At 44.5% G+C, this 14,192-nt stretch overlaps 1 protein-coding gene across 1 annotated transcript in view; it reads right to left on the reverse strand.

Annotated features, from left to right (window-relative positions):
* Positions 1-2,314: 2,314 nt before the first annotated feature.
* Positions 2,315-14,192, reverse strand: part of UBE2A (ubiquitin conjugating enzyme E2 A) — a 32,949-nt gene continuing 21,071 nt past the window's right edge. Inside the window, exons 4-6 of the mRNA XM_060182624.1 lie at positions 7,999-8,082; positions 3,316-3,410; positions 2,315-2,558 (exon numbers count right to left, since the gene is read on the reverse strand). Of these exons, the coding sequence (XP_060038607.1) occupies positions 2,430-2,558; positions 3,316-3,410; positions 7,999-8,082 (308 nt within the window). The 3' untranslated portion in view covers positions 2,315-2,429. The remainder of the gene's footprint in view (positions 2,559-3,315; positions 3,411-7,998; positions 8,083-14,192) is intronic.

Consider the following 14,192-nt stretch of genomic DNA (forward strand, 5'->3'; position numbering starts at 1 on the left):
TTTGTCCTAATAAAATAGAAAGGAATGAAAGGGAAATGGTCACTGGGAGTGGTAGATTCATCATACAGAAAAACAAACCCCAGCAATAACCCTGGTGGCAAACATAAAAACAGAACGGGTGCAATGTCAGGATCAGCATATTTGATCTTGGTCTCTAAGGGTGCTGGGCAATATCCAGGTTCCCCTGCCACACACACACACACTACCATCAGTTTCTCTGCCTTAACTGCAGTTCTACATTCTGTTGAAATGTCTATAAAGCATTTACATTTATGACCAAAAACAGCACACAGACTTTTCTCCAAGTGTCTACTCTTTTTTTTCTTTCCCTCTTTTGGTGCCCTTGTTGTTGTTATTGCTGTGGTCATTGTTGGATAGGACAGAGAAATGGAGAGAGGAGGGGAAGACAGAGAGGGGGAGAGAAAGATAGACACCTGCAGACCCGCTTCACCACCTGTGAAGGGACTCCCCTGCAGGTGGGAAGCCAGGGGCTCGAACTGGGATCCTTACTCAGGTCCTTGTGCGTTGTGCCATGTGCATTTAACCTGCTGCGCTACCGCCAGACCCCCTCCCAAGTGTCTACTCTTTACCCTCTGCCAGAATCTTGTATTTTTGCCTTACCATGGTTATTTTATTTTTAGAGAGACCACAATACTGAAGCCTCAATGCGGTGGGTATCTGGGTTGAGCACATAGCAAAGCAGCACCCTGTCCAAGTGAGCTAATTTTGTCCACCTCCGTGTTTATTTTCCTACTTTTTGTTTTATTATTTATTTTACCAGAGCACTTATCAGCTCTGGCTTATGGTGGTGCAGGGGATCAAACTTGGGTCTTCAGAGCCTCAGGCATGAGTGTCTCTTTGTATAACCTTTATGCTATCTACCCCCAACCTATTTTATTATTTATTTATTTATTTATTATTGGATAGAGACAGAAAGAAATTGAGAGGGAGAGAGGAAGAGAGACACCCACAGCCCTGCTTCACCACTCATGAGGCTTTCCCCCTGCAGATGGGAAACTGGGGCTTGAACCTGCCTCCATGCACACTGTAATGTGTGCGCTTAACAAGGTGCGCCACCACCTAGCCCTTCCCCAGGTTTATTTTCAAGGGGGAGGGATGTTTTTAGTAGATGAAGATTCCAACAGGCTCATAATTAAAAGTTCACACTGAGATAAAATATAATTATACCTTGACTACAAGATTTTAAGGTTATTTTTATTTACAAGTTTTGAAAAATGTACATTTTTTTTACATGGGTTACTTGTGCAAAGTTTGATTAAGAAGTGATCAATTCATAAAAGATGACAATGGAACATTAAAACATTTACAAGCCTTGTCCCACACTGCTACTTCAAAGGTGCTAAGTCAAAGTATAAATAGCCAAATAAAGATTGCAAAGGTTGACTCTGAGGTTCTTATAATACTGAGAGGGAAGAAGAAAACTGACGCATGCAGCATTAAGTTGGGGTTCAAGTGAAAAAGAGCTTGCCACTGATGTGCTCTCTTCCTTGAATGAACTAAAAGCCTAAAAGAAGATGGGAAGGGATTATGAGTTGATGTTGGGTAGTAGTGCTGCTCCTTGAGAAAGACTACAGAGCGCCATCATATTCCCCTAGCCTGTAAACCAACTGTCCCCTTCCTCTGCTCCCACACCTCTTTGAAAAAAAAAATCAAAACCTAGAAGACTTCGGTATTCTGAAACAGCATATGGGTGTATCCCGAGAGTCTCTTGCAAGGAAAGGATGTGTCAGTTACTACAATGGCTGCATGATCCTTTGGCTAGGTCCTATCAGTTTCTAAAATAAAATTTTAAAAAAAAGCAAGCACACACCAAAAAGAAAACCCATCTTAGAATTCATGATAGTTGGGTCTGAGTAGCATCACATTTTGAATTTTCACTGTTCTTCAAAGATAGACAGATGCCTCAATGGGTTTGTGTCCCTCTCTCTTCATATATGCCATCTGGCGGATGATCTTTATTTTTTATAAACAGCCAACGCCAAGTAAAGGACCCACCAGAACGGACACACGGCAGCGATCAATTGGTTAAAGCTATTATCCGGCATATCAAGCTGGGCCTAAGCATCGCTTGTGTTGACAGCTCGTTTTCAAAGCTTAGTGAAAAGTTCAGTAACGCAATACTGTCCTACGTCTGGAGATGAAATGCAACAGAAAAGGCAGGAAGCATTAGTCATATTTGCACGTAACCCAGGTACAGTACATTTGATTTCATAGAGGGTATCGGTCGATGTTCGAGGAGGGGGCCAGAGGAGAGGGAGTGGGGAAACCTTGGCAAGGGAAGTTAGAAACAGCACAAGAGCTATTTTGCATTTAATAAAGTAAAGGCCGTGACACTGAGGGATAGGAAGGTGACAAACACATCAAGAGAGGTTTTTGTCTTCTACTCAGCCTCTTTCACTGCACCCGTGTCAACAGTCCCTCCAGCTCTGTTCTACTATTGCGGAGACGCGCTTTTCATATTCCCGCTTGTTCTCTTGGTACAGCTGGGCGGCCTGGCTGTTTGCTGGACTATTGGGGTTGGGTTCATCCAGTAGAGACTAGAGAGAGAAGTCAGGAAGAGTCAGTCCCTCTGAGCACAGAGATGCTTCACAAACACCAAGCCATTTCGTAAGGCAGCAACGCTGGAGCAAATTGTTCCTAAGTCACAGCTCAACTGGCTTTTTTTTTATTCTTTCGTTTTTAACTTTTTATTTATTTTTTAATTTTAGGGTAGAGATTTTGAGGGGGGGGAGGGAGGGAAGAAAGGAAGGGGGGGAAGGAGAGAGAGAGAGAGAGCTGCAGCAGTGCTTCACCCCTTGTGAAGTTTCCCCCTCCAGGTAGGGACCAGAGAGCTTGAACCCAAATCCTTGTACTCTGTAACATGTGCACTCAAGGAGGTGGACCTCTACCCATCTACCCCCCTCTACAACATTTATTGATTTTGGAAAGAGGGAGAAGTTAAAAGGGGAGGGGGAGACAGGGAGACAACTGCAGCCCTGCTTCACAGCCCATGAAGCTTTCCCCCATGCAAGTGGGGATGGGGCTTGAACCCAGGTCCTTGTGGACTGAAATGTATGTGCTCGATCAGGTGCACCGCTGTCTGGCCCCCTCAACTTTCTCTGTTAACATACTATTAGAAGTAGGCTGATCTGTTAGAGGCCAAGTAAATCTGTTTCCTGATGGCTTGGATTTTGGTGACTCCCCCCGCCCCTTTTTCTTCTGCCCCCACCAGAGCTCAAGTTAAGACTTTCCAAAGCAATTCAGCTACTCACACAATCATTATCAAAGGTCATAGTCACACTCAGGAAAATTCACCTGTATAGATGTTAAGATGGAAGACACGTCGTAAGTTGGACTCCAGCGGTTCTGAAGTATGTCCAAGCATATACTACCATCTGCATAGACTGAGGGTAGAGGAGGAGGTATGTTAAATGAAACAAAACCAGACTTTCAGAGGCTATCAGTCAAGATAAATATAGTTAAGAACATTTTGAGGCCTGGGAGGTGGTACAATGGATACAGCTCTGGACTCTCAAGCTTGATGTCCTGAGTTCGATCCCTAGCACTGCATGCACTAGAATGATACTCTAATTCTCTTCCTCTTTTTTCATAACTAAATACTTAAAACGATTAAAAAATAGAGTCAGCCAGGAGGTGGCGCAGTGGATAAAGCATTGGACTCTCAAACATGAAGTCCCAAGTTCAATCCCCCCCCAGCAACCACATGTACCAACCAGAGTGATGTCTTCTTTTTTTTAAAAAAAAATTATCTTTATTTTTATTTGGATAGAGACAGCCAGAAATTGAGAAGGAATGGGGTGATAGAGAGGGAGACAGACACCTGGAGCCCTGCTTCACCACTTGTGAAGTTCCCCCCCTTGCAGGTGGGGGCCGGGGGGCTCGAACCCAAGTCCTTGTGCACTGTAACATGTGCTCAACCAGGTGTGACCGCCTGGCCCCCAGAGTGATGTCTTCTGTGTGTTCTCTCTCCATCTCTCTCTCTCTCCCTTTCCTTCCCTCCTATCTCCTTCATTAATAAATAAACTCTTAAAAAAATTAGAACAGGAGATAGCATAACAGTTTTGCAAATTACTTTCATGGCCAGGGAGTTGGGCAGTAGCACAGCAGGTTAAGCGCATGTGGCGCAAAGAACAAGAACCGGCCTAAGGATCCTGGTTCGAACCCCCGGCTTCACACCTGCAGGGAAGTCGCTTCACAAGCAGTGAAGCAGGGGAGTCGGGCAGTAGCGCAGTGGGTTAAGCGCATGTAGTGCAAAGCGCAAGGACGGGTGTAAGGATCCCAGTTCGAGCCCCCGGCTCCCCACCTGTAGGGTAGTTGCTTCACAGGTGGTGAAGCAGGTCTGCAGGTGTCTATCTTTCTTTCCCCTTCTCTCTCCATTTCTTTCTGTCCTACCTAACAACGACGACAACAACAATAACTACAACAACAATGAAAAACAACAAGAGCAACAAAAGGGGAAATAAATATAATAAAAAACAAGCAGTGAAGCAGGTCTGTAGGTATCTATCTTTCTCTTCCCCTCCTCTCTCCATTTCTCTCTATCCTATCCAACAACGATGACAATAATAACTACAACAACAACAAAAAAAGACTTCCATGGCTAAGGTTCCAAGGTCCCTGGTTCAACCGCCCCCCCCATATTACCATAAGACAGAGCTAAGCAGTGCTCTGATAAATACATACATACATACATACCAGGGGCCAGAAGTTGACACACCCAGTAGAGTGTAGACTTTACCATGTGCAATGACCTGAGCTCAAGTCCCCGGTCCCCACCTGCTGGGGGGAGGTTCATAAACACTGCTGCAGGTGTCTCTGTCGGTCTCTCTCCCCTTCTCTATCTTCCCTTTCCCTCTCAATTTCTCTTTCAAGAGAGACAGAGAGAAATGGTCATTAAGATCAGTGGATTCATCATTCAGGCACTAAGTCCCAGAAATAGGACTAGTGGCAGTAACAACAAATAAGATAATAAATGGGGAGTCGGGCGTTAGCGCATTGGGTTAAGCACATGTGGCACAAAGCGCAAGGACCCGGCAGAAGGATCCTGGTTCAAGCCCCCGGCTCCCCACCTGGCAGGGGAGTCGCTTCACAAGCAGTGAAACAGGTCTGCAGGTGTCTATCTTTCTCTCCCCCTCTCTGTCCTATCCAACAACAAAAATAACTACAACAATAAAACAAGGGCAACAAAAGGGAATAAATAAATAAATAAATAAATAAATAAATAAATAAATCTTTTTTTAAAAAGATGATAAATGAAGGGGCTGGGTGGTAGCGTACCTGGCTGAGTGCACGTTATAATGCACAAGGACCCAGGGTTGAACCCCCAGTCCCCACCTGCAGGGGGAAAGCTTTGCATGGTAAAGCAGTGCTACAGGTGTCTCTTTGTCTCTCTCCCTATCTCCCCCTCCCCTCTTGATTTGTCTCTATCCAACAAATAAAGATAATTTTTAAAAAATTTAAAAAGAGGGGGCCAGGTGGTAGTGCAGTGGGTTACACGTACATGGCGCAAAGTGCAAAGACCAGTGTAAGGATCTCAGTTCAAGCCCCCAGCTCGCTACCAGCAGGGGGAGTTCACTTCACAAGCAGTGAAGCAGGTCTGCAAGTGCCTATCTTTCTATCTTCCCCTCCTTTCTCAACTTCTATCTATCTTATCCAACAACAACGACAGTAATAACAACAAGGGCAACAAAAGGGAAAAATAGCCTCCAGGAGCAGTGGATTCATAGTGCAGGCACTAAGCCCCAGCAATAACCCTGGAGCCAAAAATTATAATAGTAAATTTAATAAATAATAGTAAATAAAATAAATAAAAATAAAAACTTGAGTATGGATCGACCAGTCAATGCCCATGTTCAGCGGGGAAGCAATTACAGAAGCCAGACCTTCCACCCTCTGCAACCCACAACGACCCTGGATTCATACTCCCAGAGAGATAGAGAATGGGAAGGCTATCAGGGGAGGGGGTGGGGTGTGGAGATAGGGTTATGGGAATTGAACCCTCTTATTCTATGGTTTTGTTAATGTTAATGTCTCCTTTCTTAAATTAAAAAAAAATGAAAAAAAAACTTAAAGAGATAATGATTATATGTAAAAAAAAAAAAAAAGAGAGTGGTCTGGGAGATGGCTCAGTGGATAAAGCACTGAACTCTCAAGCATGAGGTCCTGAGTTCAAGCCCCAGCAACACATGTACCAAGGTGATATCTGGTTCTTTCTCTCTCCTATATTTCTCATTAATAAACAAAATCTTAAAAAAAAAAAGATGTTCAGCGGGGAAGCAATTACAGAAGCCAGACCTTCCACCTTCTGCAACCCACAACGACCCTGGGTCCATGCTCCCAGAGGGATAGAGAATGGGAAAGCTATCGGGGGAGGGGTGGGATATGGAGATTGGGCGGTGGGAATTGTGTGGAGTTGTACCCCTCCTACCCTATGGTTTTGTTAATTTATCCTTTCTTAAATAAAAAATAAATTAAAAAACAACAACAAAAAAAAAGAAAAAGGAAGAAAGGAAGAAAAGAAACTTGTTTTTGAAGTTTAGAATTATTCCCAAGGACAGAAGAGATGTCATAATGGTTCTGCAAAAAAAAAAAAAAAAAGACTTTTGGAGCCTGACGCTCCAAAGTTCCAGGCTCAGTCCCCAACAGAGCTGAGCAACACTCTAGTCTATCTGTATTTCTTTCTCATTAAAAAATAAAATGATTGAAATATATGTTTACAATTTTTTTCTTAACTGCTTCTCAGTTAACTTCCTAAACTAATGATGAGTCACAATCGCTCCTGGTGAAGTAATGTCATCAGTATACAATGAAGACAGTATATGTGTGTGGTCTGGGAGGTGACACAATGGATAAAGCACTGAACTCTCAAGCATGAGGTTCAGAGTTCGATCCCAGCAGCACATGTACCACAGTGACGTCTGGTTCTTCCTCTCTCTCCTCCTATCTTTCTCATAAATAAATAAAAAGACAGTATATGTGGTTCTGGGACGATATCCCCCATTGATTCAGGAACAAATACACATTTTCTTTTTTTTCTTTCTTTTTTTTAATTTTATTTATTTCCCCTTTTGTTGCCCTTGTTGTTTTTTATTGTTGTAGTTATTATTGATGTCATCATTGATGGATAGGACAGAGAGAAATGGAGAGAGGAGGGGAAGACAGAGAGGAGGAGCGAAAGATAGACACCTGCAGACCTGCTTCACCACCTGTGAAGCAACTCCCCTACAGGTGGGGAGCCGGGGGCTTGAAGTGGGATCTTTACGCCAGTCCTTGCACTTTGCACCACGTGCACTTAACCCATTGTGCTACCGCCCGACTCCCGAATACACATTTTCTAAGATGGTACCTAGCCCTCCTTAGGCCTGTGGGACAGATGTTACCTTCTCAAATCTAGAACTAGTAAGATAGCTCAGTTCACAAGGCTGCACCTTGACATGAAGATAAAAATACTGGGCTGGGGAAATAGCATAATGGTAATGCAAAAATGCTTTTCATGCCTGAGGCATCAAAGGTCCCAGGTTCAATACCCAGCACTACCTTAAAGTAGAGCTGAGCAGTGCTCAGGTAAAAATAAAATAAAATAAAATAAAATAAAATAAAATAAAATAAAATAAAATAGGGAAGTCGGGTGGTAGTGCAGTGGGTTAAGCGCAAGGACCGGCGTCAGGATCCTGGTTTAAGCCCCCCACCCCGCTCTCCGCTAGCAGGGGGTGAAGCAGGTCTGCTGGTGTCTATCTTTCATCTTCCCCATCTCTCTCCATTTCTCTCTGTCCTATTCAACAATGATGACATCAGTAACAACAACTACAACAATAAAAAAACAAAGGCAACAAAAGGGAAAATATAAGATAAAACAAATATATGAAGTATCACCACCACTGTGACACAGGAAACAGCAACAAGCGTGAACAAGTCGGAAACCCGGACCCCGCCGCGGAGTGAGCGGCAGCTTCCTGTTACCGGGATACTTGCCGTTAGGGTGAAACATCTTAGAGACAAACCGAACAGTAGGCGGTTTATTCGGGTACTCCTCAGTGAACTCTATTGTAAGTTTAAATGTTCCTGTAATTAGAAAAGAGACGTTAAGGTAAATGCCAATTTACTTAGTAGCACTTCAATTAATTTACTTATTCTTATTTTTTTAAATGTTTTTATATGTATTTATTTATCCCCTTTTGTTGCCATTGTTTTATTGCTGTAGTTATTATTCTGTTGTTATTGGTGTCGTCACTGTTGGATAGGACAGAGAGAAATGGAGAGGGGAGGGGAAAACAGAGAGAGGGAGAGAAAGAGAGACACCTGCAGACCTGCTTCACCGCTTGTGAGGTGACTCCCCTGCAGGTGGGGAGCGGGGGGCTCGAACTGGGATCCTTATGCTGGTCATTGCACTTTGCGCCACCTGCGCTTAATCCACTGCACCGCCCAATTCCCTACTTTATTTTATTGGATGGAGACAGAGAGACAATGAAAGGGAGAGGGGAGGTAGGGAGAGACACCTGTAGCACTGCTTCACCACTAGTGAAGCTTCCCCCTCCTAAAGGTGGGAACTGGGGACTTAAACCCAGGTCCTTATGCACTGGAACATATGTGGTCTAATTGATTGGTGAGAGAGAAAGGGAAAACCAGAGGATCGTTCTAGAACATGCAGTGCGGGAGGCTGAACTCAGAACCTCATGCCTGAGAGCCCAATTACTATCCACTGCTCCACCTCCTGAGGCGTGGCACTTTATCTTGAATGCTGCATGTGAGACCTTGTTTTCTGAGTACTAAATGAAATGGTGCTGAGGATCGAGGGCAAAAACTAGGTAGGAAGCACATCTTGAGGACCTGCTCTTAAAATGGATGGATCTATCTTCTTGCATAAAGTAGAAGCAGTAGTTAGAAGCTTGGCTTCATTTTAACTGATGAACTGATAACCCCCCCCACTTTTTTTCTGACTTCACTATCACTTCAGGAAATGTTGACAGATTTGTTGTTGTCATAGGGGCATATGCCCACATGTCCCCCAAACAGTGGTCAGTGTATATCTCACCCTCTACCAAACTATCATCCTGGTAGGGGGTAGATAGCATAATGGTTTTGCAAACAGACTCTTCATGCCTGAGCTCCGAAGTCCCAGGTTCAATCCTCCCCTGCCTCCTCCTCCTCCTCCTTCTTCTCTCTCTCTCTCTCTCTCTACCATAAGCCATAGCTGAGCCGTGCCTTGGTTAAAAAAAAAGGGGGGGGTGGCGGGCGGTAGCACAGTGGGTTAAGCGCAGGTGGCGCAAAGCGCAAGGACCGGTGTAAGGATCCCGGTTCGAGCCCCCAGCTCCTCACCTGCAGGGGAGCCGCTTCACAGGCGGTGAAGCAGGTCTGTAGGTGTCTGTCTTTCTCTTCCCCCTCTCTGTCTTCCCCTCCTCTCTCCATTTCTCTGTCCTATCCAACAACAATGACAACAATAACAACAATAAAAACCACAACAATAAAAAAAATCTTAAAAAAGAAGTTAAAGTCAAACTATTATCCTGCTCCTCCTTAGGGACTGAGGTCCCCATCCTCCCCTCAGTGCTCCTCCCTTCCCCCTTTGGAGCCCCCAAAGACCACAGTCCACTGAGGAAACACCCTGCATCGGGACATATATATAAGACTCACTACCCAAAGGTACTTTTTTTTTTTTTGCCATTATTCTTCAAACCATTAAGACACTAAGTTACACCTGCAAAGACATTAAGTCACCATCAACTCAAAAATTACTGCCTGCACAATAACTTCGGCCACTATTTTCAAAGCTGTACTTATTATTGAGAGAGAACCAGAGGCTCTCTTTGGCATACGCAGGACTGGGACTCAAACTCAGGACCTCATGCTTAAGGGCACAACACTGTCTCCACTGCGCCGTCTCTCAGGTTGTTGAAAATACTCTTAAAATCGCAAGAAGCGGGAGTCGGGCATAGCTCAGCGGGTAAAGCACAGGGGGTGCAAAGCGCAAGCACCTGCATAAGGATCCAGGTTCGAGCCCCCGGCTCCCCACCTGCAGGGCAGTCACTTTACAGGTAGTGAAGCAGGTCTGCAGGTGTCTGTCTTTCTCACCCCCTCTGTCTTCCCCTCCACTCTCCATTTCTCTCTGTCCTATCTAACAATGACATCAATAACAACAATAATAATAACTACAACAACAATGAAAAACAAGGGGAACAAAAGGGGGAAAAACTCATTCTTGAAGCTCTGAGATGCCAGATTCAATAAACAGATAAATAAATGTAAAAATAAATAAATAAATGTAAAAAAATTAAAATCGCAAGAAGCTACGCAACCAGGGAGGAGGCTTGAGTGGTAGAGCACAAGAGGGCGCAGGTTCAATCACTGGCTCTGCCACGTACCAGGATGACACTCTGGTTCTTTCTGTATCCCCTCTTGTTAGTAAATAAATCTTTTAAAAATAAACAAACACGGGCCAAAAGATGACCACCTTCCCTTAAAAGATTGAAAGACTTTTTTTTTTAATATTTCACTTATTTATTACTGGATAGAGACAGAGAGAAATTGAGAGATGGGGAGATAGAGAGGAAGAGAGACAGAGAGACACCTTTAGCCCTGCTTCACCACAAAAGCAGCTTTCCCCTGCAGGTGGGGACCAGTGACTTGAACCTGGGTACTTACGCACTATAATGTGTGCTCTTAACCAGGTGCAGTATTACCTGGCCCCTGACTTTCTTTTTAAGTTTTTTTTAATTGTCTTTATTTGATAGAGATAGCCAGAAATCGAGAGGGGAGGGGGACACAGAGAGCGAGAGAGACAGAGACATCTGCAGCCCCACTTCACCACTCAAGAAGCTTACCCCCTACAGGTGGGGACCAGGGACTTGAACCTGGGTCCTTGTGCACTGTAACATCTGCGCTCAACCAGGTGTGCCACCACCCGGTCCGACTTTATGTTTTTTAACTGCAACCAGGGTTATTGCTGGGGCTCAGTGCCAGCACTATGAATTCACCACTCCCGGAGGCCATTTGTTCCCTTTCTATATTACTGGATAGGACAGAGAGAAATTGAGAGGGGTGGGGGAGGCAGAGATAGAGAGGGACAGAGACAGAGAGAGATTTGAAGACCTGCTTCATCGCTCATGAGCCTCTCTCCTTGCAGATAGGGAGTGGGGCTTGCACCCAGGTACTTGTGCGTGGTAATATGTGCAGTCAACTGGGTGAGCCACTGTGCGGCTCCCAAAGATTGAAAGACTTTAAATGGTCTGATTCAGCCAGTGTTCACCTTAACTCTCCAGTGATGTGCAAATGGATTGCACAAAAGTTAAGGGGAAAAAAAAAAAGGCAACACAAGGTCAAGAAATACAGCTCACTTGGATAGAGGGCTGCTTTAATGTGTGTGACCTAGATTCGAGTCCATCCCCCACTGTCCTAGATTCAGTGTTGTGGTTTCTCTCTCTATCTCTACCTCTCTCTGAAAAAAAAAATTAAAAAAAGACAACCTGGAGATAATCGAAAAAGAAACAATTAAAAAAGGGGTGAGGGTTATGCAAAGAGACTCTCAAGCCTGAAGTTCCGAAGTCCCAGGATCAATCAGCTGCAACACCATAAGCCAGAGCTGAGCAGTGGTTATTATTATTGCCATTGTTGATGTTGTTCGTTGTTGGATAGGACAGAGAGAAATGGGGAGAAGAGGGGAAGACAGAGAGGGGGAGAGAAAGACAGACACCCGCAGACCTGATTCACGCCTGTGAAGGACTCCCCCACAGGTGGGGAGCCGGGGGCTCGACCGGGATCCTTATGCCAGTCCCTGCGCTTTGTGCCACATGCCCTTAACTCGCTGCGCCACCGCCCGACCCCCGGTCCTTATGCATTGTAGCATGTGCGGCCAACCAGGTGCCACCACTCAGTCCCTCTCCTCTTTGACATAAAAGAAAAACAAGAAACCTCGCGGGGGGGATTTGTTGCCATTTGGCAACTAATTGGTGACACAGTAACACATAGACTCGCAACTTTTCTTTCAAGACTGAAACTTTGTAAGGTGACTGGCTTTCAATTTGTTTTCCCCTTCACTTCCCCGCCCCCCCCCCCCCCCCCCGCAGAGCACTGCTCAGCTCATTTACAGTGGTGCTAAAAATTGAACCTGGGGGAGTCGGACGGTAGCACAGAGGGTTAAGCACATGTGGTGTGAAGCACAAGGACCGGCATAAGGATCCCGGTTCGAGCCCCCAGCTCTCCACCTGCAGGGGAGTCGCTTCACAGGCGGTGAAGCAGGTCTGCAGGTGTCTGTCTTTCTCTCCTCTCTGTCTTACCCTCCTCTCTCCATTTCTCTCTGTCCTAACAACGACATCAATAACAACAACAACAATACTACAACAATAAAGGGCAACGAAAGGTAAAATAAATAAAATATTTTAAAAACTTTATAAAAAATTAAACCTGGGACTTAAGAGCTTTAGGTATGAAAATCTTATGTTTAAGCAATATGCTATTTCCCCACTCATCCAGATTTGTTTTAAAGATACTTCTTATGGGTAATGGCGGCCTGGGTAATGGTGTACCCAGTAGAATGTATGCGTCAATGCAAAAGAACCCAGAGGGGGGCCCAGGCGGTAGCACACTGGGTTAATCACACATACTATGAAGCACAAGGACCAGTACAAAGATCCTGGTTCAAGCCCCCGGCTCCCCACCTGCGGGGTGGGGGGCTGTCACTTCACAAGCGGTGATGGTCTACAGGTGTCTATCTTTCTCTCCTCCTCTCTCAATTTCTCTGTCCTATCCAACAAAATAAAAAAAAGAAAAAGAAAGAAAGAAAGAAAGAAAGAAAGGAACAAAAGAAAATGGCCTGGAGGCAAAAAAAAAAGAGGATCCCACCTACAAGGGCAAAGCTTCACAAGCAGTGCTACAGGGGTCTCTATTTTTCCTTCCTCTCGATTTGTCTTTAGCTAATAAGTAAGTAAATATTAAGGATATTCTTTTTCATTTTTGACCTTAGTCTTTTGTGAAGTTTATGTGATTTTTTATTTTTAAAATACCAGTATCCAAGTTCTTTTTTAAAATTTTTTAAAAATTTCATTATCTTTATTTATTTATTAAAGACAGCCAAAAATGGAGAGGGAAGGGGGAAGATAGGGAGAGAGACAGACACCTGCAGCCCTACTTCACCACCTGCAAGCTTTCCCCCTGCAGGTGGGGACTGAGGGCTCGAACCTGGGTCCTTGTGCATTGTAACATGTGCACTCAACCCTGTGCGCCACCACCCGACCTCCTCTACCAGTAGCCAAGTTCTTATGAGAAGTAAATAGTAGAGAAAAAAAAAAAGTATGGTCCAAAACACTGTGTTCGAGCTACTTGAGGAGGTTCTCAAGATAGCAGACCATCTGATGGATCAAAGCAGGAAGGGTGCTGTCATTTAGACTGAGTAATTCTGGGTGGAGGGTAGATATCATAATGTTTGCAATAAGCAAACAGACTCTCATGCTTTTAAGGCTCCAAAGTCCCAGGTTCAATCCCCTGCACCATAAGCCAGAGCCGAGCAGTGCTCTGGTATCAGATATACAAACCAAATTATTTTTCACTCAAGGAAATACATATGAAAGCGCACAATGGCTGGGGAGACAGCATAATCAATGGCCATGCGAAAGACTGTCAGGTTGAGGCTCTGAGGTTCCAGGTTCAATCCCCTGCACCATTATAAATCAGAGTTGAGCAGTGCTCTGGTCTTTGTGTTTTCTTCTCTCAGCAATCTCTCTCACTAAAATAAAATAAATAAAAAGTGCTCACTGATTTCTTTTCATGTAGTAGTGACTCTATCAGTGAAAACTATTGAATGTATACCAGAAAGAAAACAAAAATAGGGAGTCGGGCGGTAGCGCAGCGGGTTAAGTGCACACGGCACAAAGCTCAAGGACTGGCATAAGGATCCTGTTTCGAGCCCCCGGCTCCCCACCTGCAGGGGGTTGCTTCACAATCAGTGAATCGGGTCTGTAGGTGTCTTTCTCTCCCCATCTCTGTCTTCCCCTTCTCTCTCCATGTCTCTCTGTCCTATCTAACGACGATATCAACAACAACAATAGTAACTACAGCAAGGGCAACAAAAGGGGAAATAAATACGTATTAAAAAAACAAAAACAAAAACAAAAATAACTCCCCAGTCCCTTTCAAAACTCTCATATGTGCCTCATAAGACATTGTGTGCATGCGCGCGCATG

The sequence above is a fragment of the Erinaceus europaeus genome, chromosome X (assembly GCF_950295315.1).
Source record: "Erinaceus europaeus chromosome X, mEriEur2.1, whole genome shotgun sequence".
Classification (NCBI taxonomy): Eukaryota; Metazoa; Chordata; class Mammalia; order Eulipotyphla; family Erinaceidae; genus Erinaceus; species Erinaceus europaeus.